At 42.5% G+C, this 26,932-nt stretch overlaps 1 protein-coding gene across 1 annotated transcript in view; it reads left to right on the top strand.

Annotated features, from left to right (window-relative positions):
- Positions 1-26,932, top strand: part of CFAP47 (cilia and flagella associated protein 47) — a 326,940-nt gene that overhangs the window by 67,619 nt on the left and 232,389 nt on the right. The window contains exons 28-33 of the mRNA XM_072994251.2: positions 2,138-2,269; positions 2,890-3,109; positions 6,565-6,771; positions 11,498-11,591; positions 12,168-12,275; positions 13,952-14,147. Of these exons, the coding sequence (XP_072850352.2) occupies positions 2,138-2,269; positions 2,890-3,109; positions 6,565-6,771; positions 11,498-11,591; positions 12,168-12,275; positions 13,952-14,147 (957 nt within the window). The remainder of the gene's footprint in view (positions 1-2,137; positions 2,270-2,889; positions 3,110-6,564; positions 6,772-11,497; positions 11,592-12,167; positions 12,276-13,951; positions 14,148-26,932) is intronic.

The raw sequence follows: 26,932 nt of genomic DNA, 5'->3' as shown, positions 1-26,932 counted from the left end.
AGTAGGGAAGCCATGTGCGAAAAACTAAGTACACCCTTACTGCTTCCCTATGAATTAAGAGGCTAAGTAGCAGCTAGGTGCTGATAACCAAATACCCTTGAGTAATTGATCATCAGCAAATGCAACCACCTCTATAAAAACTGAATCTTTAACAGTTTGCAGGTCTGAAGCATTCAGGTATGTGTTAGCACAATGTTAAGGAGGAAACACATCAGCATAGTAAAGAAGCAATTGTTGCTGCCCATCAATCTGGTAAAGGTTAGAAGGCCATTTCCAAATAATTTAAAGTCCATCATTCTACAGTGAAGAAGATTATTCACAAGTGGAAAACATTCAAGACAGTTGCTAATCTTCCCAGAAGTGGACATACAAACAAATTCACCCCAAGGTCACACTGTGCAATGCTCAATTACATCTCAGACTCTGCAGGCCTCAGCCTGTTAAATGTTAAAGTTCATGACAGTACAATTAGAAAAAGACTGAACGAGTATGGTTTGTTTGGAAGGATTTCCAGGCTAAAGCCTCTTTTCTCTAAAAAGAACATGGCAGCATGGCTTAAATTTGCCAAGTTGCATCTGGACAAACCACAAAACTTCTGGAACAATGTCCTTTGGACAGACAAGATCAAAGTTGGAGATGTTTGGCCATAATGCACATAATTTCACTTGTGTTTGTAGGTGAAAACCAAACACAACATCTCAGCTCATACACCTCATACCAACTGCCAAGCACGGTGGTGGAGGAGTGATGATTCTGGCTTGTTTTGGAGCCCCAGGACCTGGGTACCTTGCAGTGATGGAGTCAACCATAAACTCCTCTGTATACCAAAGTATTTTAGAGTCAAATGTGAGGCCATTTGTCTGACATCTAAAGCTTGGCTGAAACTGCACCATTCAACAGGACAAAGATCCCAAGCACATGAGCAAATCTACAACAGAATGGCTGAAAAAGAAAAGAATCATGGTGTTGCAATGGCCCAGCCAAAGTCTGGGCCTCAACCTGATTGAAATGCTGTGGTGGGGCCATAAGAGAGCTGTGCATAAACAAATGCCTGCAAACCTCTATGAAGTGAAGCAACATTTTGAAGAAGAGTGGCCCAAAATTCCTCCACAATGATGTGAGAGACTGATAAAAGTCATACAGAAAACAATTACTTCAAATTATTGCTGGTAAAGGTGATTCTACAAGCTACTGAATCATAAGGTATACTTAGTTTTTCTCACATGGCTTCCCCATTTTGGCTTTATTTTTGTTTAATAAATCATGACATGGTGTGATATGTCATGTGTTGTTGTTTATCTGTGGTTGTATTTACCTATTTTTCAGACCTGCTAAGGACCAGATGATTTTTATGGTGTCCTGAGATGTAAAACCTTAGAATTCAAAGAGAGTGTACTTTCTTTTTCACACGACAGTATAATTGGAAACCAAAAAGTAATGACCAGGGGCATTAAGACATAGGTAGGTGAAGGAGGCAAGTAAGAAGGTGAAGAGAAGATGAAATAAAGTTTTTAAAAAGAGAGAATAACTTTGCAATAAATGATGTCTGGAAGGGATATTAGATCATATACTTCTGATGGCAAGAATAATTAGTCGATTAAAGTACTTATTGGGAATGTTAGCAATAATAGTTTGCATGTTGCATTGGCCTGTATAAAACATGACAACATCACACAGCTTTTATAGGTCCCCCCTTTTATAGTCTACCATATCAGCTGTATTTACTATATTTTTAGACTTTTGGTTTAAGATCCCTACCCTCTAGAGATAACATCTAATGTGATCCAATGTCCAAAACTTGTAACTTGTTTTACTGATATCTATTAACACCAGTTATGTGAAGAATATCTATGTGGATTTTTAACTAGAGATATGAAAGGTTGGAGTTTTTGTATTACTGTTTCCAGAATCTTCTAGCCAGCTCTACTACTAGCAGTGCTTGCTTATATTTTCTAAGAATCATAGTCCAAAAATTCTCATTTTCTGTGTTTGATGTATTTGTTTATCGGTATTTAGTTATCTGGAAATACAGACAGTAGTTAGCCGGGAAAATAAAAATGAGGTGTTCGTTCACTGTAGATAGTAATGTGAAACATGTACAGTACATCTTCTGTTTCTATTTTAATCAAATGTACAGAATCTGCTGAGATAATTTATAACACTGCAGACTCTTTGCAACGTCCATGCTATGTTCCTGGATCATGTTCACAAATATCATCCAGTACCTTTGACACAATTACCAACTCTGCATATGAAACTTCTGTTGCAGGTATGATGACTAGGAATATTTGTTTAAGGAAGCTGAAATTTTCAGGGGTTATCTGAAGGTATTCAATTTTCTTGTGTTCAGAGGTTTGTTGTATAGTTTTTCTATCTAGATTTCTAGAAGTCCTAAGAATTAAAGGTAGGTAGATATGTTACAGAATCCATTTTATACAACAAACAAAACTGAATGAGCTAGATTGACAAGTTTGTATGTTTCTTCCAAGACATTGCACAATAAGTATTAATTTCTTGGGGGAGTATGAGCAAAGACCAATTTGAATTTTACTGCTCTCGTAAGATTCACTAAAAATTGTTTCCTGCCACTCTTTGACGTAAGGAAGGTGTTTCCCAAAGACTGAATGGGGAATAAGCAGCCATTTTTCCTAGTAAATGTAATGTATTAACCTGGAGTATGAAGATATGGCTTTTGTTTGATTTGATATGATTGCTAGTGATTTGTTCGGCATAGAGACCAAAGAAATTTCTCTTCAGGTTGTATAGACATGTCCAAAGGGCTTGTTTTCCTTTTCAGCAAATGTCTGTGAAAGGAAGGTAATACTTTGCTGCTTAATTGTTTGCTAGAAGGAGCCATAATTACAACTAAATCCAGTTATTTTTGTACAGAATTGGAAAAGACACTTGATAATGAAAGGATAAAGAAAAGTGAATCTTTTGGTGACAGTGGACGAATTAGGAGCAAATGTGAACAGTCATTTTTTCCAGCAGAAGGCACAGGGGAATATACCTTTTTCCAGAAAGTAATTACAGCAGTTCAGAAGTGGTTTTCTCTCTTCGGTTGGTCTAAAGGACCAAATCCTATTTCCATCCCTCATTCTCTAAGACGGTACGAGTTGATTGTTTTCTCAGACCATTTAAAAAACTTGAATGTCTTATTAATTTGAGTAACTGTTTTACTTAAACATTTGCAGTGAGATTTTACTGTTGATATGGGGTAGGCCATGGCAATGCAAAATAAGATTATATTTACTGTAATTTGGTAGCGGATAGGTTCTTAAACATTATGTCTCTGTAAAATCTGAAGAGTCTTGTAAATAGGGCATGATTAGATTTGACCTCCACTTCTTATGTTAACTGAAGATACTAGAATCAGTTAACTTATCAGTCAACAACAAATTGGTGTTTTCACAATCTGAGTAGCTCCATACTCACTTTTCATTTGATCTGAAAATGCATCCCAAATGCACTGCATTCTTTTTGTTTGTTTAAGTTTTCCTCTAGAGTAGTGGTTCTCAACCTTGGGGTAACCCAGGTGTTCTTGGATTGCAACACCTAGAAACCTTCAGCGCTAGCTCTCCTAGCTGGGGTTTCTGAGAGTTGCTGTTGCGATCTCTTCTGAAGCCCCTACCCCCCTGGCCTTCACAAGGTTCTCGCTCTTCCTTCTTCTTCGCTGCCACCAGATATTAATGCTTTAATATCATTTAAGCATTGAGACTCGTGTGTAATCAAAACGTAAGTCTTTTATTTAATCAGGGAAGTTGATAATCAATAAACACTCATGGAGTAAATTACAGGGTGCAAATCACTTATATTTGAATCAGTTAGGATATTACTACAAAACTTTTTTAACCCTCTGCTACAATCCATCCTATTACAGATCTCTAACTCACTCTTCAATCACTTTTAAACTCCACACAGTCTCTCTCCCTCTCAGACTCCATCCACCAGTCTTTATATCCAGCTCCCTCCCCCCTGGCTCTGCCTTCCATTCACTCATTGGCTCCTGCGTCAATGTTCTGTCGTGATGGGCAGGTGAGGTCAGGGCTGTTCGCTACACCTGAATTACCCAAAGCTGCGAACCACAACTCTAGGGTGCAATTTCAAGAAGGTTAGATCCTTTTATAGAAGTTATGTAAAATAGCTTAATAGAAGCTCTAGTAAAAACTCAGATATAAATCTTATGTATATACATTGGAATTTACTGTGATGAGAACTCTGGTAGGGAAAATACATTGTATTATTAGCATACAATAAAGAACCGTAGTTTCTGTGATTGTCTTGCTAGCCCAAATGTAGACATGCATTTCTGATAGCTTAAAATTGTCAAGGGGAACCTTCACCTTTACCTTTTTTAGGCACCTTAGGAGGTGCCAAAGAAAGGAATTCAAGCTGATTAGTCAATAGACTTGGAGGGTTTTGACCTACATCCTCCAGGTTACTACTGGGAAGTAGGGCTTAACCAAGACATTTTGTTCTCTGGGGCAAAACATGCAGAGATAAACTGGACTGGCAGCTGAATTTTACTTTAGTAGAGGCAACTGACAGTGTCTTCCACTACACACCACACCATATTACCACAAGGCAGCAAGCTAGTTCAGAGGGGTGTAGGACAGGCTATATTCTGCACACAACCTTGTAGATGTAAATGGTTCTTGTGCTGCTGGTGCTTCCCAACATCTCCTGTCCAAGGTAGTTTCCTTATTCTTTCCAATGGTTACGCAGGCCATAATAGGAAGTAAGATATGCAAACTGGGGGCATGCAATTGCCTGGACACATTCTGCTGAGATCTACAATATTTCCAGAAAAGGGACAGGAGAGAGGTTGGCCTTATTATGTAGGCAATCTCTGAAATGGAATAATATATTTTCAGGTGCCGCCCAGAGACCTCTGGGTAGTGTGGGCGGCATATAAATTGAATAAAATAAATAAATAAATAACAAGTAACATAATAAAAAAGGTACATATTATAAACTTTGTATATGTACATTAATTATATCTATTTTCTCTAGTTATTCTACTGTTATACTTTGACTAGTAAATGCTCTAAAAGGCAGTTACTTTTTTTAGTACACAACTAGCAAATTTTATTTATATAACAGAAAATACAACTGAGAATGTTCATGTGATAATTACCTATCAAAGAGTTTGAGGAAGCAATCCTGTATCTATCCCACTGAACAGAGTTGGACATTCTTGTGAATAGATTTAAAATTGTGATATGTAACCATGTGTTTTAATCTGACCACAGTGGTCATTTAATATATTTTAATTTTTTAATTCTCTGGGCTGTAGATTGTACAAGATTAAAATAAAGAAGCTAGCACTGATATTTAAAGCAGTAGTTTGTTGGCTTAAAGTCTGGTAAAACATATACAGTGGTGCCTCGCTTAACGAGCACCTCGGTTAATGACGGATCCACATGGCAACGGATTTTTTGCGATCGCAAAAGCAATGTTTTTAATGGTAAAACATCGCTTTGCGATGATCGGCAAGCGTTTCGCTTACCGATTTTTGCATAGCAATGTTTTAAAAACAACCGATCGGTGGTTCCAAAATGGCAGCCAGAAAAAATGGCTGCCTGCTGTGTTTTCGCGCTGATTCCTAGCATACCGGGCAGCGAAAATGGCGGCCGTATGGAGGATTTTCGCATAATGGTGAGTTTTAAGCCCATAGGAACGCATTAAACTGGGCTTTTTCTTTTCGCATAGCGACAAATCCGGATAGCGATGATTTTTCCGGAACGGATTATCGTCGCTATGCGGGGCACCACTGTATGTGTAAATATTATATCCATGGCCCCAGAGTTCCATTTCTAAATAAGTGTGGGGCTCATGTGTTTAATGTGAGCCAATGTGATGTAGTGGGTAAAATACAGTGGTGCCTCATATAGCGATCACTCCGTATAGCAATGAAATCACTTTGTGATGGACTTTTTGCCATCGCAAGAGCGAACGCTTTGTGATGGCCCCTATGGGGAAAATTCGCTTTGCGATGATCGCAGTGAAGCGATCATCGCAAAGCCCCCATTTTTGGCCAGCTGATCAGCAGTTCCAAAATGGCCACCCACTGTTTTGCCTCGCTTTAGAGGCACTGAAAATGGCCACCGCAATGGAGGATTTTCGCATAAGGTTAGTTTTTAAGCCCATAGGAACGCATTAAACACGTTTTAATGCGTTTCTATGGACTTTTAAAAATCGCTTAGCGATGAAATCACTTAGCAGCGATTTTTGCTGCACCAATTAACATCGCTAAGCGAGGCACCACTGTATCAGAGTAGGACTCAGCAGAAATGGATTCACACCTCCTTTTGGCTACAATAACACATTGGAGGATGGCAATGGGAAACTACTCCTTGAACATTTCACGTACTTTAGAAAACATACTACAGTCACCTCAGGTTGGAAGTGTCTCGATGGCACATAATAAAATGCATCTCATAGTTGGATCTCCACATTCATTAATTAGTTCTGCACAGCAATTTGCATAATAATGTTCGTAATATTAGCTTGCTTTTGACAGTGATATGACAGTGACATTTTTATTCTCTGATCCCTGCCTAGAGATGTATGTAAAATTCAGATGACATCATCTGATGAAAAGCTTAAATTAAACTTTAGTAAAGATATCAAGACCATTTATGACATGCTGCTCCATCTGAGTGGCCAGTTACTACCTGGAATTAGTTCAAGCCAGTCCTTGCCATTTGATCCCATTCAGCGAGTGGTACAGCTTCATTGGCAACATGCTACAATGATCACCTTTCTCAAGTAAGTGTTTTCAAAGTATTTTAACTGTTATGACTTGTCCAGAGTTTTTTCTGAAGTAGTTTAAAAGCTTTTTCAGATTAATATTTGCCCTATTGCAGCAGTTTCTTGTACTGACATAACCTATTACATTTTACCATTTTCGCTAATCAAAGAACATCAGATTGACAAGGATTTGCAACATACTTCATACACAGTTAAACAATTTTGGATTCTTATTGTTTTATTTAAGTCTTGCATGATTTTTTCAGTTAATATTAATAACAAAGAATCCTACTGCGTTTTTGTGTGATGCAAGTTTTCAGAACTGCATCTGAAGAAGTGGGCTGTAGTCTATGAATGCTTATGCCACGTAAAACTTTTTAATCTTAAAGAAGCTAAAGGTCTCTGCTTTTTTTTTTTTTTTTGGCTACAACAGGCTAATGTGGCTACCTCCTTGAAATGTTAATATTAATGGCTGTCCAGTGTTGTAGTAATGTATTTTATTAATCAAATACTGGAAAACAGTAATGTTGCTTAGTGAACTCCATAATTTTCTTTTATTTCCCCCTTGATGGCATTTTGTAACACTAATTATGATGCTGGATCAATAGGAGGAGTATCATTTAATAACACTGGTTGAAATCCGTGGCAGGTCATAACTAGACTAGGTCCACTGAATCAGTGGGGATTTGGTGAATCAACCTCTCCATATGTTGCATTTATTCAATGAACTTACGCTAGTTGTGACTTACTACTGGATTTCAGTCACAATATCGTTTTCAGAATGAACTATTTTTAAGAGTATTGCAATGAATTCTTTTAACTCTCAGTCCTGATTACATTATTATCATTGCATTACATTTTTGATTACATTACTATTATGATTAAATTTTGATAATTTTTCTGGAAAAATAAAAAATTTAATAATGTATTGGTTGATATTTAGTTATTTACATATCTAATTTATATATCACCCCATTAGTAGACATGCTACATTATATGGTTTACACAGGGTTAAAAACACATAAACTCGCAGTACACCAGAATAACAAAAAATATGAAAATAATATAGCAATAGAACATACAATAGTTATAACCATAAATTATAAATAACTCAATGAAAAATTTAAAATTGATTAAAACATAAAGAAAATCCCAGAATTATTGACAGCACCCAGGAGATTCAATAGATAAAGGCAGCTTTAAATAATTCAGTTTTTACTGTCTTTCTAAATGCAAGGAGGAAAAGAGCCTGACATATCTCTGTTGGAATTTTATTCCAGAGGTTAGGGGCTACATTTGAAAAGGTATAATTCCTTGTATTCAAGGATTTTGGCCTCCCTCAGTGTAGCAACTTTTGACAGCATGGCTTGAGAGCACTGGGTGGGCTGGATGGCTGATTTTTGTGAGAGACTTTCTAGCAAGTATTAAAGACCTAAATTATTAAGGGCCTTATAGAACTCAACCAGCACCTTGAATTGAGCATGGAAACTAACAGGAAGCCAGGGAAGATGCCCGACTGTCCATGGCCCCCAACGGTTTTTGTGTGACATAAGGGATCCCCATGGGACCCTTGGAGCAAAATTGAAAATGTTAATGCATTAAAAACCACTGCAGCTGATGATGCCATCAGCCTTTTGTGGTGTAAAGTTATACAACAGAATTTTGGCTGCTGTATTTGCATAAAATGTGCACAGCCTTTCCTACTCAAGTACAGCTTGCCCATATGGTGGTGCAGTAGTTATAGAAGATTTATAGAAAATAGGATGATTTGGTCAAGATCCTGGGATCCTGGTTTGATTTGAGTGTGGTTCCCCTTCCAGCCATTGCTACTTGGAATCTGGAAACATTGCCTAGAACAGAGAGCTAATATGCTTCCTGAAACTAGCAGAGCCCACATGGAGTTTTCATCATGAAATAATTTTCCCCTATATACCTTTTCCCTCTGTTTCTCTAGAGAAGTAAAAGCTCCATGTGAGTGGATATGCAGACTGTGTACAGTGCAGTTAATAAAAACACACATTAATTTGCACTTTATTTTGGCCTGGCTTTTGAACTGGCTGTTCATTATTGTCTATACTCATATTTATTTTGATCATGAAAAAATGTCACATTGAAAGTGCTATGTTCTCTCTCTCTCTCTCTGTTTCACACTCACACACACATACACACGCACAGAGAGAGAGAGAGAGAGAGAGAGAGACCTTGTCAGACACTGGTAACAAGCAATTCTTGAAAAGATTAGAAAGCAGTCAGAGATGCACTGTTGTCTGAGATGTATAGTACAACACTGTTATAGGCATAGCATGGCATCACTGCATTTTGTGACTGCAAATAATAGTGATCGATACAGCATTATTTCTGGCTTGAATCCACTAACTTCTACAGGTATGAATGAATTTTATTTGATGTTTGGATCCTAAAAACTAAATGTGGGAGACCAGGTTTTGGAATGATGGTAGTATACTGAGATTTATACAGACTCTTTGCATTAAACAGAGGCCACTGCAGCTCACACTAGCTTTTTTTAAAATATAGAAATTCCCCAATATAGTTAATAGAATTGGCTCATTAGTCTAAGTTTCACTCAAATATAAGACCCACTGACTGTGAACTGGGTTGCAAAATCAAACTTGATGGAAGTGCTGATAAAGATGTTTAATTCTGACTGTGACTTCTAACTGGATAGGACAGAGGAAGAGGTCATTTCAGCAATTCTGTTAAAAGGAATTAAACAAAGAAGTTTTGATGAACAGAATGAGAAACATTTTTCATTACTGACATGTAATGAAGTGTACTTAAATTAATATTGCCACTTCTTAAATTTGTTATGAGCTTGTTTTAATGGATAGTATGAGTCTTGGAAGAGATAGGAACAAATAAATAAATAAATAAATAAATAAATAAATAAATAAATAAATAAATAAATAAGTTATGTTCGTTTAAAAAAAACAAATTTTGCATGTGTTTTTCTGCATGGTAACTGTATCAGTTCTCACACTAATTGTGCAAATGTACCATCAAAGAAAGGAAAACAAAAAATTAAAAAGCCTCTCCCAAGCCCTCCATTGAAAAGGTACTGGTTTTCTATTTATGGCTCTAAGCAACTTACTTGGATATATGCTCTACACATTGATACTTGCTTTTGAGTACATTTGCGCAAGACTTGGTCTTGGTAACTTTAAAATAGAGAATCTGGGGAGAAACAGAATACAGAAGATGAACAATTAGAAAAACTAGGGACATTGGTGTGGGTACAGAGAAAAGATTAGAAGACCAGCATCCCGTTTGCACAAAGTGGAAGTTGCTGAAGCAGCTGCAGGTCCTGGAGGTGTGCCTGGTCACATGATTGGCAAGCCTCCAGCATCTCTTTAAATACTAATAGCAGCTTCTTCAACTTCTGCATGCAATAATCTGAACAGTTCTTTTGGATAATGGGAAATTAAATTTAAATGGGAAACTAGACTCCTGTAAGAGATATTGTTTTAAGCTCTGTGAAAATCACTGGAATTGTGAAAGGGATTTTCTTTGCATGGGAAAAGAGACTGGTAGAGGAGATTAGAAGATTTTTGTGTTAATCCCTCAGCTAAGCATTGTTTGCAAACATATAATTAGGTTTAAATGCAAAATTATTAAACTGGAATATTGTGTCTTGTGGGCCAGTATAAGCAGAGAATAGTCTGAATCACTTCCAGTGTAACCTTGGTCTCTGAGGAGAGCAATTTTAGCACCTGGGCAATCAGCACTATCTCTCACCTATTCTGTCCCAAGGCATGAAGAAAATGGAGGAGAATTTGGTCTCTCCCTCCCCCAAGAAGAAATTTTGTGCTTTCAAATAAAAAGAAAGAGAGTAGGGCCAGAAGGTGCTGCTGTTTTTGTCCCTAATTTATTAATAGATTCACTGCTATGTTTTGGTTTCCTCTGAATTTTGGTGCCCTGAGGTAAGGCCCCAGTTGCTGCACCCTAGTTGAGCTTGTCCTACCTCGAGGGGTTGCTTTAAGGATACAGTGAGGAGGAAGAGAGCCATGCATACTGCCTTGAGCTCATTGGAGAAAAGTGGGGTAGAAATGTAGCTCACAGGTAAACAGAGATATGGTAATGTTGGTGAAGGTAAACCTGTCAGGTTCTGATCACCGCCTACATGGAAGACTCTCCTTGGAACCCTTTGTTTGCAAGCATCTTTGGTTCAACGAAGAAAAGATGACAGATTTCTTTAAATATGTCATTATATAGCTAACACTGTCAAGGAAGCTCAGGTTTGTACCATTAAAAACAACAGGAATATATCTCAGAGAGGAAGGGAAGAGGGAGAGAGAGAGAGAGGGAGGGAGGAAGGGAGGGAAGAAGCCAGACAGATAAAACAAATTGATTTTAAAAAAAGAAGCAGCAGCTAATAAAAAAAGTTAGATGTATTATTTCTTCTTCAATAGCCAACTACAGACCTGTTTTAATAAGGATATAGAACCATTTATCTATGAGTAATTTATTGAAATAAGGTAGTAAGTTCTCCTGAGGATTTATTTCTTGACTAAAAAAAGCATGGCATTGTGAAAGGGTTTTTTGTGTTTTTTGGCACTGCTACTAACATTGTTCTTCTACAGGGTGCTGTATCTATGTGTTTCAGATTTTCAGGGAAAAGCAGGTAAGAATCGCACAACTTTGTGGGGAATGAGTGAAAAGAAATCTTTTCCCATGATTTTATTCATTATTTTTTCTGTCAATCTTGTTGTTTCCCTATTGATATTAGAGGTCAAGGAGCATCCCTTTCTCATGTTTTGCCTGAGTTTCTTCTTGATTTTGAGGATTATAAGAAATGGACCCATTTACAGCTTATGGTGAAGGTAAAATTTATTTGTATCTATGCACATCAGTCTTGGTCTTAGTCTTAATGTTATATATAATGAACAAGTATTATTCCAGTGGCACAAATATATGCAGTGCTCTAGTTATTTCCAAATGCGTTATACCTACCATTGTTTCTTAGTTTGCTCATGAGTTCTTCTGAAAAATAGAGGACCACTATTTCCAGACTCGTAGTAAACCAATGAGGAAATGCACAATTTTGTACAAGGTTGTCCATTAGGAATACAGCTTATGTAGCTATATACTCTGATGTAGAATATAGTACATAGTACTTCATGAATGTATAAGGTTCTTCATGTAGAATCATAGAATCATAGAGCAACTTTATTTGTTTGTCTTAGACATTGGTAGCTAATGATTTCTTGTTGGACAAGTTTAGTACGAAATGAAAATGAAAATCAAAACTGCTTCATCTTGATTGGAAGATTCAGAAGTCTTATCCTATCTATTGTCTAATGAACTGTTCTACGTTCCATGGAAAACTAGTAGGTGTCAGATGCAACCTGTTGATTTTTAAAGTGCCACAAACCTGTTTGTTATTTTTGCTACAACAGGCTAACACACTTAGCCCTCTCGAAAATTACATTTATTTTTTGGATGACTGTCTATTTGAGGCTATAAGCAAAAGAGCATGGACAGATGTGCTGCTTCAAATATACAAGGTGAGATGAATATGCTTTTACTTCATTTATGCTAGAGAGAGAGAGAGAGAGAGAGAGAGAGAGGTAAAACAAAGCTATGATTTCATCTCACTTTAGAAAAGGAAACCATACTACAGTGCAGGCTTCCCGACATCTAGTAGACAAGTATGATTTAGAACTGTCTGCCTGCTTTTCTTCCTACGGACTCAGCGTTTGGTTTCATAAAATCATGCCTCTCTCTGTGGTATAGAAACATCAGGACCGAACAACTGCTGTTTCCATCACACAACGATTTCCAATGTTAGAACAATGACCGTGTGGTAGAAGGTCCATGTGAGGTTCTTGAGGAGCAGCTGAGATTTCAGGACCTAAATGAGAAAAGAGTTTTAGTAAAAGTCATCAACACTTAAAATCATGGACAAGTTCTTGAGGTTTGTTGTAGAAAGGAAAGTTCGGAGAGTGGAGCCTGATGAAAGCAGCAAAGAGACATGGGAAGCTGCAACTGAGGCAAGGAAAGAGGGCCTTCAAATGTTAATGAGAAGGGATTTCTTGAAGACATTATGAAAGCACACACTCAGATAGCTCAGATATATGTGCTACTTGCACTCAACTAATATTACTAGATGTGACAAACAGCAACTGCAAAAGTAAAACTATAAACTGAAGAAATGTTAAAGCTTATAGAAGAGAGATGGAAATAGAAAAATAAAATGACATCAAATACAAAAAAAATTATATATGTACATCTGAAATAAAATCAGGGAAGCTGAAGGATACTGGTGGTCCAAATAATGTAATGAAACAGAAAACTTAGAGAGCATCCATGATTCCCTTAATAAGCATTAAAAAACCAAGAAAATAACAGGCATATTAAAAATTGAAAGCAACTCATTGATTTAAATAGTATTTACTCTTGAGTAGAATGTAGAGTTTTGCACTCTTCATTTCACTTGTTGATGCCAAATGCAAAAAGGAAAAAAAAGGCAGTTTGTACCAAACTCTGGTAAGATAAAGAAATGATAGACGTTATCCCTTTGGAAATAGTTTGTGAATTCAGTCTCTAGCACTACTGCAAACACATATCATATTTTTCCGTGTGTAAAATGACACCTTTTCCTTAAATAAGGAAATAATTTTATACACAGAAGCCAGCCGCTTTTCCCTGCCTTCTGTGTATAAAACGGCCCTCAATTTTTTGGTCTAATTATTTAGGGAAAAAGTGTCACCATGGGGCTTAGCAAAAAGGAAGGGAAGGCTCCATTTAGATAAAGCAACTGTAAATCGCAGCCCTTTGATCCCGAAGCTCTTTCATGGCTGCTTTAGCTGTGAAAGGGCTTTAGCAGCCATGAAAGGGCTTCAGGACCAAAGGGCTGCGATCGTGCACCCTTTACTTGAAGGGAGCCTTCCCTTCCTTTTTGCTAATCCCGATAGCTTCGCAAAAGGCAAGGAAAAGCGGCAGTCAAAGGGAGCCCTTTGAGCCTTGCTTTTCCTTTCCTTCTGCTAAGTTCCGTGGCTTAGCAAAAGGAAGGGAAAGCAGGAGTCAAATTTTCTAATTTGGGGTTAGAAATGGAAAAATATGGTAGGTCTCTTGTGAGGCATCTAACTGAAATATGAAAAATTGCCATGATTCTAAGCAAATTCTTGGCCTGTTAATTTTTGAAATGTTGCTTATCTACAAGAAACTATGTCTGTTTCAGATTTTGGTACTTCAGCGTGTCTCTGTTATTGAGGACAATTATCAGAACAATTCAGATGATGTGGAACACATTCCAAGAATAAGCGTTAATCCTCTGTCTAGCAATATATATTCTTCACATGAAAGAATTCTTCTTATTTGGTTGAACAGACATTTTGAGAAGATGAGAAAAATTGTGTGGAAAGATAGCAGGAAAGGTGAGAGAAACATTTATCAGATTTTTAAAAGTAGGTTTTGTTTTGAAATCTTGCTTCACCATGTCCAGGAAATTTACTGTAGAGATCTTTCTGTTGTAATAGTACTGTTGGTGTTGTAGGAAAGCTTTGTAATAGTGGTAGGGTCCCCAGATGTTTTGGGATGATAACTCCCAGAAATCTTGGCCAGCACAGCTAGAAGTGAAGGCTTCTGGGAGTTTTAGTCCAAGAACATTTGGGGACCCAAGGTTGGGAACCACTGCTCTAGAGCAGTGGTCCTCAACCTTTTCCGGTTTGCGGACCATTGGGGGGGCAAGCACTGTGCGCGGACGGGTCAACAGGTGGGGCACCCCCACGCTCAAGGGTGGTCATGTCCCACTTCTGCTACCGTTCCCCCAGTGCACCTCACAAGAGAGCAGTGCTCCTTTCCTGCAGGGAAGCTGTTGCGGGCAGCCGGCCTGGGAAGTGCCAACGGCCAGTCACCGTGCTTGGTGCCACCGCACCCAGGGCAAGCGGCCGATCCTGCTGCTTCCTGCCCGGCCGTGGCTGACTCTTCCCAGGCGGGAAAGGTGGGCTGGGCTGGGCTGCATGGGGCACTGCTCCTCCTCCATGGAAGAGGTTCCAGGATGGTGTGCAGCCGCCCAGGCTGCGTCTTGGAGCTAAGGTGGGAGCGTCCCCCTCCCTCCCTGCTGAACGCTTTCTATTGGCGAGGGAAGCGGGGCTCCGGTGACAGGGGATGCTTCCCCTGCTGGAGAAGAAGGAGGCAAGGGCTCCTGGGCAGGGCCGCCAGGAGCGACAGCCGGCACTGCAAGGGCAGGAGCGAGGCTCCGATGGGAGGCCTCAGAATGTGAGCCCCACTCGGGGGCGGCAGTGGAGGGGAAGCCACCCTCCTGGAACCTCTTCCATGGAGGAGGAGCAGCATCCCATGCAGCCCGGCCCAGCCCATCTTTCCCACCCGGGAAGAGGCAGCCACGGCCGGGCAGGAAGCAGCAGGATCAGCTGCTCGCCCTGGGTGGGGTGGCGCCAAGCACGGTGATGGGCCGTTGGCAGTTCCCGGATGGGCTGCCCGCAACAGCTTCCCTGCAGGAAAGGAGCACTGGGGGACCCATTAGGATGGAAACACACCCCTCAGCAAATGCAACACACCCCTCCGGGGGGAGGCGGGGGCAGAGACTTGTCTCCGTGGCCTAGTTCTGTTAAGCCCATGGACCGGCACTGGGCCGCGGACTGGGGGTTGATGACTCCTGCTCTAGAGGATATTATGGGACTGCAACTCCTATTAGTTCTACCCAGCTTTGCCTATATTGAAGAGCCTCACTTTACCCACCTCTACTTTATAGCACGTTTAGAGATGGTTATAACACATTTTAATTTGCTCAGATATTGAAATATGAAGCTGTGATGGATGACTCCCACTTTCTCAATATCATAGTTCCCCAGGGGGAGAAAAGTACTTTTAGGGACATTTATATCTTGAATGATTTAGAGATTTCTTCAGGAAGGAAATGGCTTTTGCCAAAATAGAGCTTTTCAACTTCTCAGAGAACTGAGGCATCCTTTGAAAAGAGCACATTTAAAGTCAATTGTGTGACTTATTCACCTCAGCAGAAGTACTATGTACTGCTCAAATTTTAGGTATTTCATTACACCAGTGAAAATGTAAAAGCTATGAATGCCAGTACCATTCTTCCTGTGGCATTGATTGTGACTGCAGTGCTAAATTTGATCTCTTGGGAATTGGATTAAAGCAGCATGAGTTAGAAGAGCATTAACATTTAAAATAATGTGTAAAATATTCTTCTGATATGGAATTAATACTTGAGAGTATATAATACAGCATTGGCATATTTGATGCAGAATTGTGAAACAGCTCATGACATGCATATAGTAGTTTTCAGCTTTCTTATATCAAGTATGTGAAGACTGGAAATATTGCTTCTTCATCGTGGTCTTCTGTGAATGCACACAAAGGGTTAATACCAGCGCCAGCGTTGGGCCTCTCGGAACGTTTTCTAGCTGCAAGAGAAAAGTAACAATGTTTAGGACTACCCCTACTGCGCACGCCCAGCCTAACCGTCCCTCAGTTCCATTTTTCCGCCTAGCGGTTTGGAGCCTCTCGTCTTAGCTGCGTTATTGCGATCTATATATCTGATTTTTGGCTTTGACCTCAGCTTCGCTCACGGACTACCCTAGCGCTTTTTCCCTTCAACTTGACGACCCGGTGTATTTCTCTGGCTTTACTCGGACTGATTTCGGACTGCTCTGCCTTATCCTTGGACTTGTCGTTTCGGTTTCCTTACTGCCCTATGTCCCCTTCCGGGCCGTTCAGCAGGTGTGTGGTGTGCGACCGCAAAATTCCCCATCAGGACGGCCACGATACTTGCCTGTATTGTTTGGGGGAGTCGCACAATCCCAAAGCTTGCCCACACTGCAAAGCCTTCACTAAGGCCGCTCTCAGGGCTCGCCAACAGCGCCTTAAACTTCATCTGTGGGAGTCAACGTTGTCTTCCACGGCGCCCTCGGAGGGGGAAATGGCTTCCACTTCTCGAGCAGCTCCTGTTCAGTCAGTCGTCTCTAAAGTTTCCAAAATGTCGAAAAAATCCGCGTCGTCGAAATCGGCCGCTCCTGCTTCGAACCCCGAGCCTCCGGCTCCGAAAGCTAAGCCGTCGAAATCGTCCAAAGCTAAGGCGGCCGCCCAGCTTAAAATGACATCCATTCCACTTTCTCCGAGCTCGGGTTCCATCCCATCGCCGATTCTTGAAGAGTTGTCGAGGCGCTTCGGGGCCTCGTCCGAGGCACCCGCGCCTCCTCCTGCTCGACGTACTGAGGTGTTACCGCCTTCGGGAAGGTCTTCCCCGACACCGAGCCAGTTAGTCGCTGTCACTACTGGCCTCGCTTCTGCCCCGCATAGCCCTTTTCCTGCGGGCCAGGGGTCGCCTCCCGTGTCGATCTCGTCCGTACACTCGGACTCGAGATCCCCTCGAGAGAAGATACCTCGATCACCTGTGCGTTCGAGGTCGAAATCTCCTCGAGGCAAACGTTCTCGCACGGAGAAGCATGGCTCCCCGAGTCGGTCCCCTTCCTCCGGCCGCTCGAGGTCGAAGTCTCCTCGACGGAAACGATCGAAGAAGAGGCATCGAGCTTCCGCTCAGTCCGACTCTGGCGATCGCTCGGACTCGAAATCCTCTAAGCGTAAACGCTCTAAGAAGAAGCACCGTTCTCATCGACGTCGTAGCAAGCATCGACGTCGGTCCTCTTCTTCCCGTTCAGCGGATTCCGACCGCCCTAAGCGTCGTAAGCACCATCGACGTCGGCGCGACCGTTCGCGGTCTCCTTCTTCGTCGTCGACTTCCGCATCTCGAGACCGGTACCGCAAAAAGATCCGGTACATATATGTGTCTTCTTCTTCGGAGTCGACCCGGCCTCGACGCCGACGCCGGGCTATTCAAGCCAAAGACCACCCTCCAACGGTACCGGTTGCCCCTCCACCTCAACCGGCCCCTTCCACCTCGGCGCCAACTGTGGTCCCAGTTCGACCCCCGACAACGCAGGTCGGCATCGAGAAACCCCCTCCAAAGAAGAAGAGGGATGTCTTCTCCTCTGATCCAGATGAGGTGTCCACGGAGCGGTCTTCTGACTCCGATCAGGAGCAACCCCCACCCTTGCCACCGCATGATTTACCTCCGGGTGATCTGGTGCTTTCCGATACTGGCGATACTCACGCTCCTTCTCCATCTGAAGATTTTTCTTCTTATTCTCAGATGATGTCCAGGCTTGCCAAGACACTCAAATTGGACTTAAATCTCCCTTCCCCTCCGGGAGAGGACTTGTTCTTTGGGGACATCAAACGGGACAGTACTGCTCCCCCCAGTATAGCCTTTGTGCCTGTGGTTATGGAGGCCATCAAGGAGTTCTGGGCTCAGCCTGCGACTACACCTAATGTCCCTCGTCGCACAGAGCACTTCTACAAGATTCATGGGGCTGACACTCATTTTCTGCTCAAGCACCCCATTCCAAACTCACTCATTGTTGAGACAAGCTGTTCAAGGCCTTCGGCCAAAGCCCATGTTACCCCAGTCGACAAGGAGGGTAAAAAGCTGGAACTCATCGGCAGGAAAATCTACTCCCTTGTCACCTTGCTACTTCGGGTCATAAATTATCAAACTGTGTTGGGAGCTTATCACAAACAATTGTGGCTCAAGCTTTTACCGGGGTTGAAAATGATACCTGAAGACACCCGGCAAGCTTTTCTTAACTCCTATGAGGAAGCTCAGACGGTATCCAAGTATGAACGTCTTTCCATCAGACATGCAGCAGAAATCTCTGCCAGAGTCCTCATGTCTGCCATCTCTATCCGGCGCCATGCTTGGCTCCGTTCTGCTGACATAATGGAGGACGTCAAGTCAAAAGTTGAGAGCCTCGCCTTCGACGCTACCGGGCTGTTCAACGAAAAGACCGACTCCCATTTGGAGGACCTTCACAAGGCTAAGAGAACTGCTAAGTCCTATTCTGTTCAGACTCAATCTAGACAGCGACGCCCTCAATGGCGTAAATCTTATGGACAGTATCAATCTTCCCAACAATACCGTCCTTACAAGCACCTACCTCAGCAGCGCTCTGGCCAGTCCTCTTCTTCTGTCCAGGGTTATCAGGGATACCGCCCTCGTCCCCCCCATCGCCGCCAACCCTTTAAGCCACCTGGCAGGAAACAAAAACAGTATCTTTGACTTTCGGCCCCCCGTTTTCACCCATTCACCACCTACCACCCGTCTTCAACCGTTTCTTCACAACTGGTCTGTCATCACAAACGACACTTGGGCTCTAAAAATTATTCAGTACGGTTACCAGCTGGAGTTTATAAGATCTCCTCCGCTCGGTTTCATAACTCATTCTCCCTTCGACTCCTCACTAGAGGAAGAAATATCATCTCTCTTGGAAAAAGATGCCATCTCTACAGTACCACCTCGCGACATACAATGCGGGTTTTACTCCCGCTACTTCGCCGTCTCAAAAAGCGGAGGAGGCATAAGACCCATCCTCAATCTCAGACTCCTAAACACTTACCTGCGACCCAGACGGTTTCGGATGCTCACCTTAGAGTCCATCATGCACTTGCTGAAAAAGAACAACTGGTTCGTCCTTATAGATCTAAAGGACGCATACTTTCACGTCACTATTCACCCCGACCACCGCAAGTTCCTTCGGTTCATCTTTCAGGACACGGTCTACGAATTCCAGGCCCTGCCATTCGGTCTGTCCACGGCTCCCCGGACCTTCACCAAGGTCATGGCCCCAGTGGCAGCTTACCTTCGTCTCAGGGGCATTCACGTTTACCCTTACCTGGACGATTGGCTCGTAGTCTCCACCTCGCGAAGACAATCCCTGAAAGACACAAAATTCATCCTGTATCTTCTCTCCAATCTCGGTCTCACTGTCAACAAACAGAAGTCTCAGCTCATTCCCTCCAAAACAGTTCAATACATAGGGGTCTGTTTGGACGCTGTAAAGGGTCGAGTCTTTCTTCCCCCAGAAAGAATACACAAGATTCGACGAGCCATCAGGAAATTTCTTCCCGGTGCTCGGGTGACAGCCCATCACGCCCAACACCTCCTCGGCTTGATGTCTTCTACAACGCCGGCGCTAGCGCACGCTCGCCTCAAACTCCGGTCGCTCCAATCTTGGTTTCTCACCCTTTTCGACCCCATGATGGACAGTCAAAGGAAACGGCTTCGTGTCACCCCGGAGCTCACCAGCCAGCTCCAGTGGTGGATGTACACACCCCATCTCACGGTTGGCCGGCCCTTTCGTCCACTCCGTCTCACCGTTCAAGTTACAACGGACGCCAGTCCGTCCGGCTGGGGGGCGCACTGCGGGCGTCGCACCATTCACGCCCTCTGGACACCACAGGAAGCCATGTTCCACATCAATCACCTGGAACTGCTGGCGGTTATCAAGGCCTTCAGGTCCTTCCTTCCTCTCCTGCGCGGCCGTGGAGTTCAGCTGGTGACGGACAACACTACCACAATGCATTATGTCAACAAGCAGGGCGGAACCCGCTCTCATTCACTCCTGTACCTCTCCATCCTCCTTTGGGAATGGTGTTACCGTCATCATATCTATCCAGTGGCCATCCATGTAGCCACGGAGGACAACACACTTGCGGACACTCTGAGCAGGCTTCAACATCAGACACACGAATGGGAGTTGAACCCTCTGGTCTTCCAGGACCTTTGCCGCCAATGGGGGACCCCAGTGCTGGACGTGTTCGCATCCCCTCACAACGCGAAATGCTCCCGGTATGCGTCCCGGGCAGGTCTCGGTCGCCACTCGCTCGGCGACGCATTCATGATCCCATGGAACCAGGGTCTCTTGTACATATTTCCACCGATCCCGTTGATACAGAGATCCTTGATCAAACTCCGACGTTCAACGACTCCGGCCATTTTCATTGCACCCTTTTGGCCTCGCCAAGTGTGGTTCCCCACTCTAGTCAGCATGGCCGTGGACTCAGTAACCCTTCCGATGTGGCCGGACCTGCTGACCCAGGAAGCAGGCAAAGTCCTTCACCCCGACCTCGACACGCTCCATCTGACGGCGTGGAGGATCGTCCAGAAATTCAGGAGGTCTTGACTAACGCCATCAAGCCCTCCACGTCTCGCTTGTATGCCTACAAGTGGAAAAGCTTTCTGAAATTTACCCAGCAGAGGAATCTCGCCTCCTCCCCTGTGTCTCTCTCTACGCTTCTGCAGTATCTCCGTTACCTGTTCGATTTCCACCTGTCTATTTCTACTATCAAGGTGTACCTTGCTGCGGTTGTCTTCTTCCAGCCCAGAGCTTCTCCCTCTTCTCGCTTTTTCTCCCATCCTACCGTCAGGATGTTTTTGAGGGGTCTCTCTAACCTCCGACCTCCCGTTCGTCCTCCACTCCCTCAGTGGTCCCTCCACTTGGTTCTGCATGCCCTAGCCAGACCCCCATTTGAACCCATGGCTACCTGTGACCTCAAGATGCTTTCTTTGAAAACGCTATTCCTAGTGGCTATCACCTCTGCTCGTCGAGCTAGCGAGTTGGCAGCTCTCCGTCATGACCAGCCTTTTCTTCAATTCTTTAAGGACAAGGTTATGCTTTACCTGGACGTATCTTTTCTTCCCAAGGTGGTCTCCGACTTCCACGTCAATCAGCCACTTATTCTCCCAACTTTGTTTCCGTCCCCGACGACTGATGTTGAACGCATGCTCCACATGCTTGATGTTCGACGGTCCTTAGCTTTTTACGTGTCCAGGACCAAGGACTTTCGCCTGGCTAACAGACTCTTTCTTTGCTACTTTGGCCCAAAGAAGGGCTGCCCGGCCTCGCCGTCCACGCTCTCTCGGTGGCTCGTCTCTACCATCGCCCTTGCCTACGAGCTCAACCACAGAGATCCTCCACAGGGACTTAAAGCCCATTCCACCCGGTCTGTTGCCTCATCCACTGCCTTACTTCGTGGCGTCGACCTGCCCGACATCTGCCGGTCCGCTACCTGGTCCAATGCCTCTACCTTCATAACCCACTACAGATTGGACGTGAGGGCAAAAGAGGAGACCAAATTCGGGAGGGCAGTGCTAGCATCGGCTCTTCAGTGACAGCCCACCATCCGGTTAGTAAGCGTGCTAATCACCCTTTGTGTGCATTCACAGAAGACCACGATGAAGAAAGAAAGGTTACTTACCTGTAACGATGGTTCTTCAAGTGGTCATTCTGTGAATTCACACAATCCCGCCCGGCCTCCCCTCTGTCTGTCTGTCACTGGCATCTCTATGACTCGAGGGCCTATGGCGGACAAATGGAACTGAGGGACGGTTAGGCTGGGCGTGCGCAGTAGGGGTAGTCCTAAACATTGTTACTTTTCTCTTGCAGCTAGAAAACGTTCCGAGAGGCCCAACGCTGGCGCTGGTATTAACCCTTTGTGTGAATTCACAGAATGACCACTTGAAGAACCATCGTTACAGGTAAGTAACCTTTCTTTCTCATTAACCCCCTCAGTATTTTTATTGCAGCATATGGGGTAATAAAGCAACACCTGCGCGGTTATATGCCTACCTGGTTTTTCATATCCTTCCAATCCTTTCAGTTCAAATCTGTCCATTCCTCACTATTCACTGGATTCAAGAAACAGTGTGAAATCCTCTAAATAGTTTCCCAAGGCTATTTTAGTTAGTTATATTGTAAGCAGATCACATTATATTTTGGCCAGATTCCTACTCGTATTTTTGTAATTTGCTGCTGCTAACTGCTCCTAAGTCATGGAGTGCCAGGGCACATTTTGCTTGTGCAATTGGCAACCAAGCTGTACCTCAGCATCCACTTTATGCAAACTTTACACAGATACCAACAGGATTCTGGCTAGTATCTCCTCTAAAGTATTCTATACACAACATTCTGAAAGTCTTAATTACGCCCGCCATATGCTAGTTCTTCTGATCTGGGTGGTCTGATTTACATATTATTCAAATTAGATGACATTTGTTATACAAATTAAGCACAGTAATTGTTGCATTGTCCCTCCCCCCAGTGTTTTTCAGCCGTGACATTAATTCATATAGTACCATAACCACTGATCTGACAGAATGAATATATTATAATAGTTATGGTTTTGGACTTGGAACAAGGAGACCCAAGGCTAAATCCCTGCTTTGTGAACAGTTTTCTTGGTTTCTTTGGGCCAACAAGAACCTCTCAGCTAAATTTGTCTTCTATGGATGTTTGGTGAACAAAATAAAGCTGCCATGTACATTACTGATGCTCATAAATGAAGAAATAATATTTTGCTGCACAGAGGGGCCTCTGGTGATATTTTGATGAGATGGCTGTGAGGTTTTTACCATCAGACGTGACTGATGCCACACACACCCTATCCATGAGAATACCACAGCAATCGCCCATGAGTGACACACTCTCATCTGATTTTCAGGAGAAAATACCAGCAAAGGGTGGGGATAAACCAGAGAAGTTGAGAGGGAGAAGAAGGTTCATTTCCTTCACCAAAACAGATTGAACATTATAAGTAGAAAATGTCTCTCCTTGCCATATTCAACTTTTCTCCTGTGCCTGCCTTCCTTTCTTTTTGTATTCTGAACATGTATTGATATTGGAAGATATCAATACATCTTCCAATGAAATATGACACTTCCCATATTTTGCTTCCACTTCTCATCATTATGAACCCTTCGATTCCACCCCCTCACTCCAAGCTACTGTTTAATTTCACTGTTAATGACAGATCTTGGACAATTACTTTTTAGACCACACCATCCACAATGCCTCAGCCAGAAAACTCAATGGCCATCTTGGCTGGAGAATTCTGGTAACTGTATTTTAAGAATGTAACTTTGCTGTATCTGTGTTTGTTAGAAGGCAGTGATTGGTAGTCTCCTATACACATTTACTGAAGTGTAAGGCCCATTTAATATCTGAATAAGCAGATCAAAGAGCCATACTAAGGTAACTGCATGTGCAATTAATTCTTCCAAAAGGATATTAATATTTCCGACTTGAAACTTCTTTCCAGAAATTAAGTATCACAGCAGTCACAAAGTCAATAAAAATAAAACTGATAGTCTTTTAAGAATTTATACTCCAATTCCTGCTCCTCTCTTGCTTTTCCAAGCTCTTCAGTGCAGCACCTAGCTAAGCTTCTAAGTTAGCTCCCATAACTCCGTGGAGCTTGTTTTTTTCCCTCCAGAAGGTTAAGATGTATAGTTGCAGAGCTTGGCAGAGTTTCTTTTTTGGGGGGTGTTGCTTTCATAACTTCCAACTAGAATTCATTTCTATGGCTTCATTACTTTCTATGCACTTAGAAATGCATAGCTATGCAGGCTTTCTTAGAATTACAAAATTCAGCTGTAAGAGAATGAGTCTTTCCTTTATACATCTATGAGATGCTGTCAAATTGCAGATTCCTTCATTCACTGCGTAAGCATGCAGAAGGTCTTGTTTCATGTTAAACGGCCAACACAGTAACTGCAGGTTTTGTCATGTGTCTCCACTTCTAAAAGATCTGAAAACTTTTTTTAAAATGACGACTTGGAATCCAGACCAGCTGATGATCTAAGTAAGCATGCATTACTTTCTTAAAATCTGTATAAAACCCAGCCAGATACATAATATTCTCACTAAAAAGTCTCACCAGAAAAGAAAATAATGCTAGGAAAAGTTGAAGGCAGTAGGAAAGAAGGGCCTAACATGAGATGAGTTGACTCAGTAAAGGAACACAAAGTTTAGTTTGCAAGAACTTTTTGATTTCATTTGCAACCATTTGCCAAATCATGTTTTTCTCCACCATATTTCCTTTGCCAATTAAAAACGTGTGAGCACTCTCATGATATCTGATTTAATTGTGTGTAAATTAAAGATGGGTGATTCATGTTATTAGAAATGAAACTTGGTGCTGTAGGTAATACCAATTCCCATCCCCCACACCCAGAACCAGCTGGCCCACTTACCAAGATCTGCACTGCGCAGTGGTCCACCTTTGGTGCTGGCACACCAATCCAGGAAGAAGCCTGGCCAACTGTCACTGCCTTCCCAGACAGCCAACAACTTATTGGCTGAGTGGAAAGAGAATCAACAAGTTCAGATAGCTTAGAGCATTATAAAGACAAACAAGTAGGTCCCAAATCAAATTGAGCCTGAACTCTCTAGAGGTAAATACGAGAAAACTGAGACTGTTGTACTTTTGGCATAGACAGTCAACCCTCGACTTACGAACGTAATCCGTTTTGGAAGGACGTTCATAAGTCAAAAAGTTCGTAAGTCGAAGCTAAATTTCCCATAGGAATGCATTGAAAACCCATTAATCCATTCCGGCTGTTTTTGGTTCTTAGGTTGAGGGGCAGTTTGTAAGTTGAAGCCGGTTAATCCATTCCTACCACTAGGGCAGAATTTCTTTCTTTTTTTAATCCTAAAATGGCATAGGTTTTTTTAAAAAAGGAAGGAAACCATGGAGGGAACGAACAAACACTGTTTAAAAAGAACACTTTTTAAATCAAGCACCTTTTACACCAAAACAGGCACCTTTTCAACCAAACACCTTTTAAATCAAAACAAGCAGCTTTTAAAGCAACCAAGCAGGTTTTTACCCAAGCAGGTTTTAACTCAAACCGAGCTCCCTTTTACCCAAGCACTGTTAACCCAAACAAAGCATCTTTTAAACTAAAATTTACATTTAAAAATGTCCCAGGTCTCTCTTCCCACTCTCTAATTGCTTGGACGAGTGAGGAAGACAAGCAGCCTCTTCGGTAACTAAAAGTTCAAATTTCCCGCTTTCCCTGCCTTTCCCGCACTTTTTTCCATTCGTAAATTGAATTGAAGTTTGCAGATCGAGTCCATATTTTCCTATCAGCGCGGTTCATAAGTCGAAATGTTCGTAATAGGGACGTTCGTAAGTCGGGGGTTGACTGTAATGAGAATACAAGACTCAGAAAAAGAAACAATAATGCTGCAAAAATTGAGGGCAACAGGAAAAGAAGTAGATACAGGATGGACTGATTCCATAAAGGAAACCACTGCCTTGAGTTTTCAAGAGATAAGCAGGAGTATTAAGAACAGGACATTCTGGAAGTCATTCATTCATAGAGTTGCCATAAATTAGAGGTGAAAACTGCATATAACAAGAACAACATAAACTCACTCTGAATGCCATTTGATAGGTTACAACAACCTAATGGAAGTTTCAATGATAAGTTAACATTGTAAGGACTAGGGGGCTTGTCACGGTGAAGCCAGCAGCTCCAAGGGAAAGCTCCCTGGAAAAGCTGGAACCACCCGGTTTGGGGTCCCCTTAGAAATAAGGGGATCGAACGAGAGACCAGGAGAGGTTTCTCCAAAGCATTTGGTGGAGAGAGAGGGCAGCAACCCAGTATTTCTTCGATCTGTAAGCTTCACTGGAGCACAGATCGGATGTGGGAGCCATTTTGGCATGGAACTGTGAGTACCCCAGAGGAGAAGAGAACAAGTGTTACAGTGTAGAAAATACAATGGTGCCCCGCATGACGATGATAATCCATTCCATAGAAATCGCTGTCTTGTGAAAACATCGTCTTGCGAAAACCGTTTCCCCATTGGAATGCATTGAAACCCATTGAATGTGGTCCAACGGGGAAAAATCGTCGTTTTGCGAAGATCGCCCATAGGGAAGCCATTTTGCAAAGTGCCGATCAGCTTTTAAAATGGCTGCCCTGCAAAGCATCGGTCCAGAAAACACCCGTTTTGCGAAGCGCCGATCAGTGCCAAAATCGTCATCTTGTGAGAAACGGTTTGCGAGGCACTGATCCAAACATTGTCCAGCAAAAATCGCCCATTGGAAACACTTTTGTGAATCGCTATAGCAATTGCAAAACCTCATCGTCATGCGGATTCATCATTTTGCGAGGTCGTCTTCTAGCAGGGCACCACTGTATTTAGAAACAAAGCAAGTTGAAGCTTTTGATGTATGAACAGCCCCATTAAGCTGGAAAGAAGCAGCGAGCTTTTGCTTACCAGTCTGCTTCTGACTTTCTGACTCTTAAACTGACTCTGAAACAGCAGGCTGGCTCAGGGCCGAAAGAGGGACATTGACGAAAAACCTTCTTGTTCTTGAAAAAATCCCGGAGGGAAATACTGATGGACAGGATTTATGAGACTGAAACTTTGTGAATGCGGCTCAGCGTGGCTGAACTAGTCTTTGTGGGACTCTGAAATGGATGTTTATCTGGTTTTTGGAGAAGACGGAATGAATTTCTTTTTTTAGAAACATGAGAACAGGCTGAAAAAGA

The sequence above is a fragment of the Pogona vitticeps genome, chromosome 3, assembly GCF_051106095.1.
Source record: "Pogona vitticeps strain Pit_001003342236 chromosome 3, PviZW2.1, whole genome shotgun sequence".
Taxonomy (NCBI): Eukaryota; Metazoa; Chordata; class Lepidosauria; order Squamata; family Agamidae; genus Pogona; species Pogona vitticeps.
This window is presented reverse-complemented; position numbering and strand designations above follow the sequence as displayed.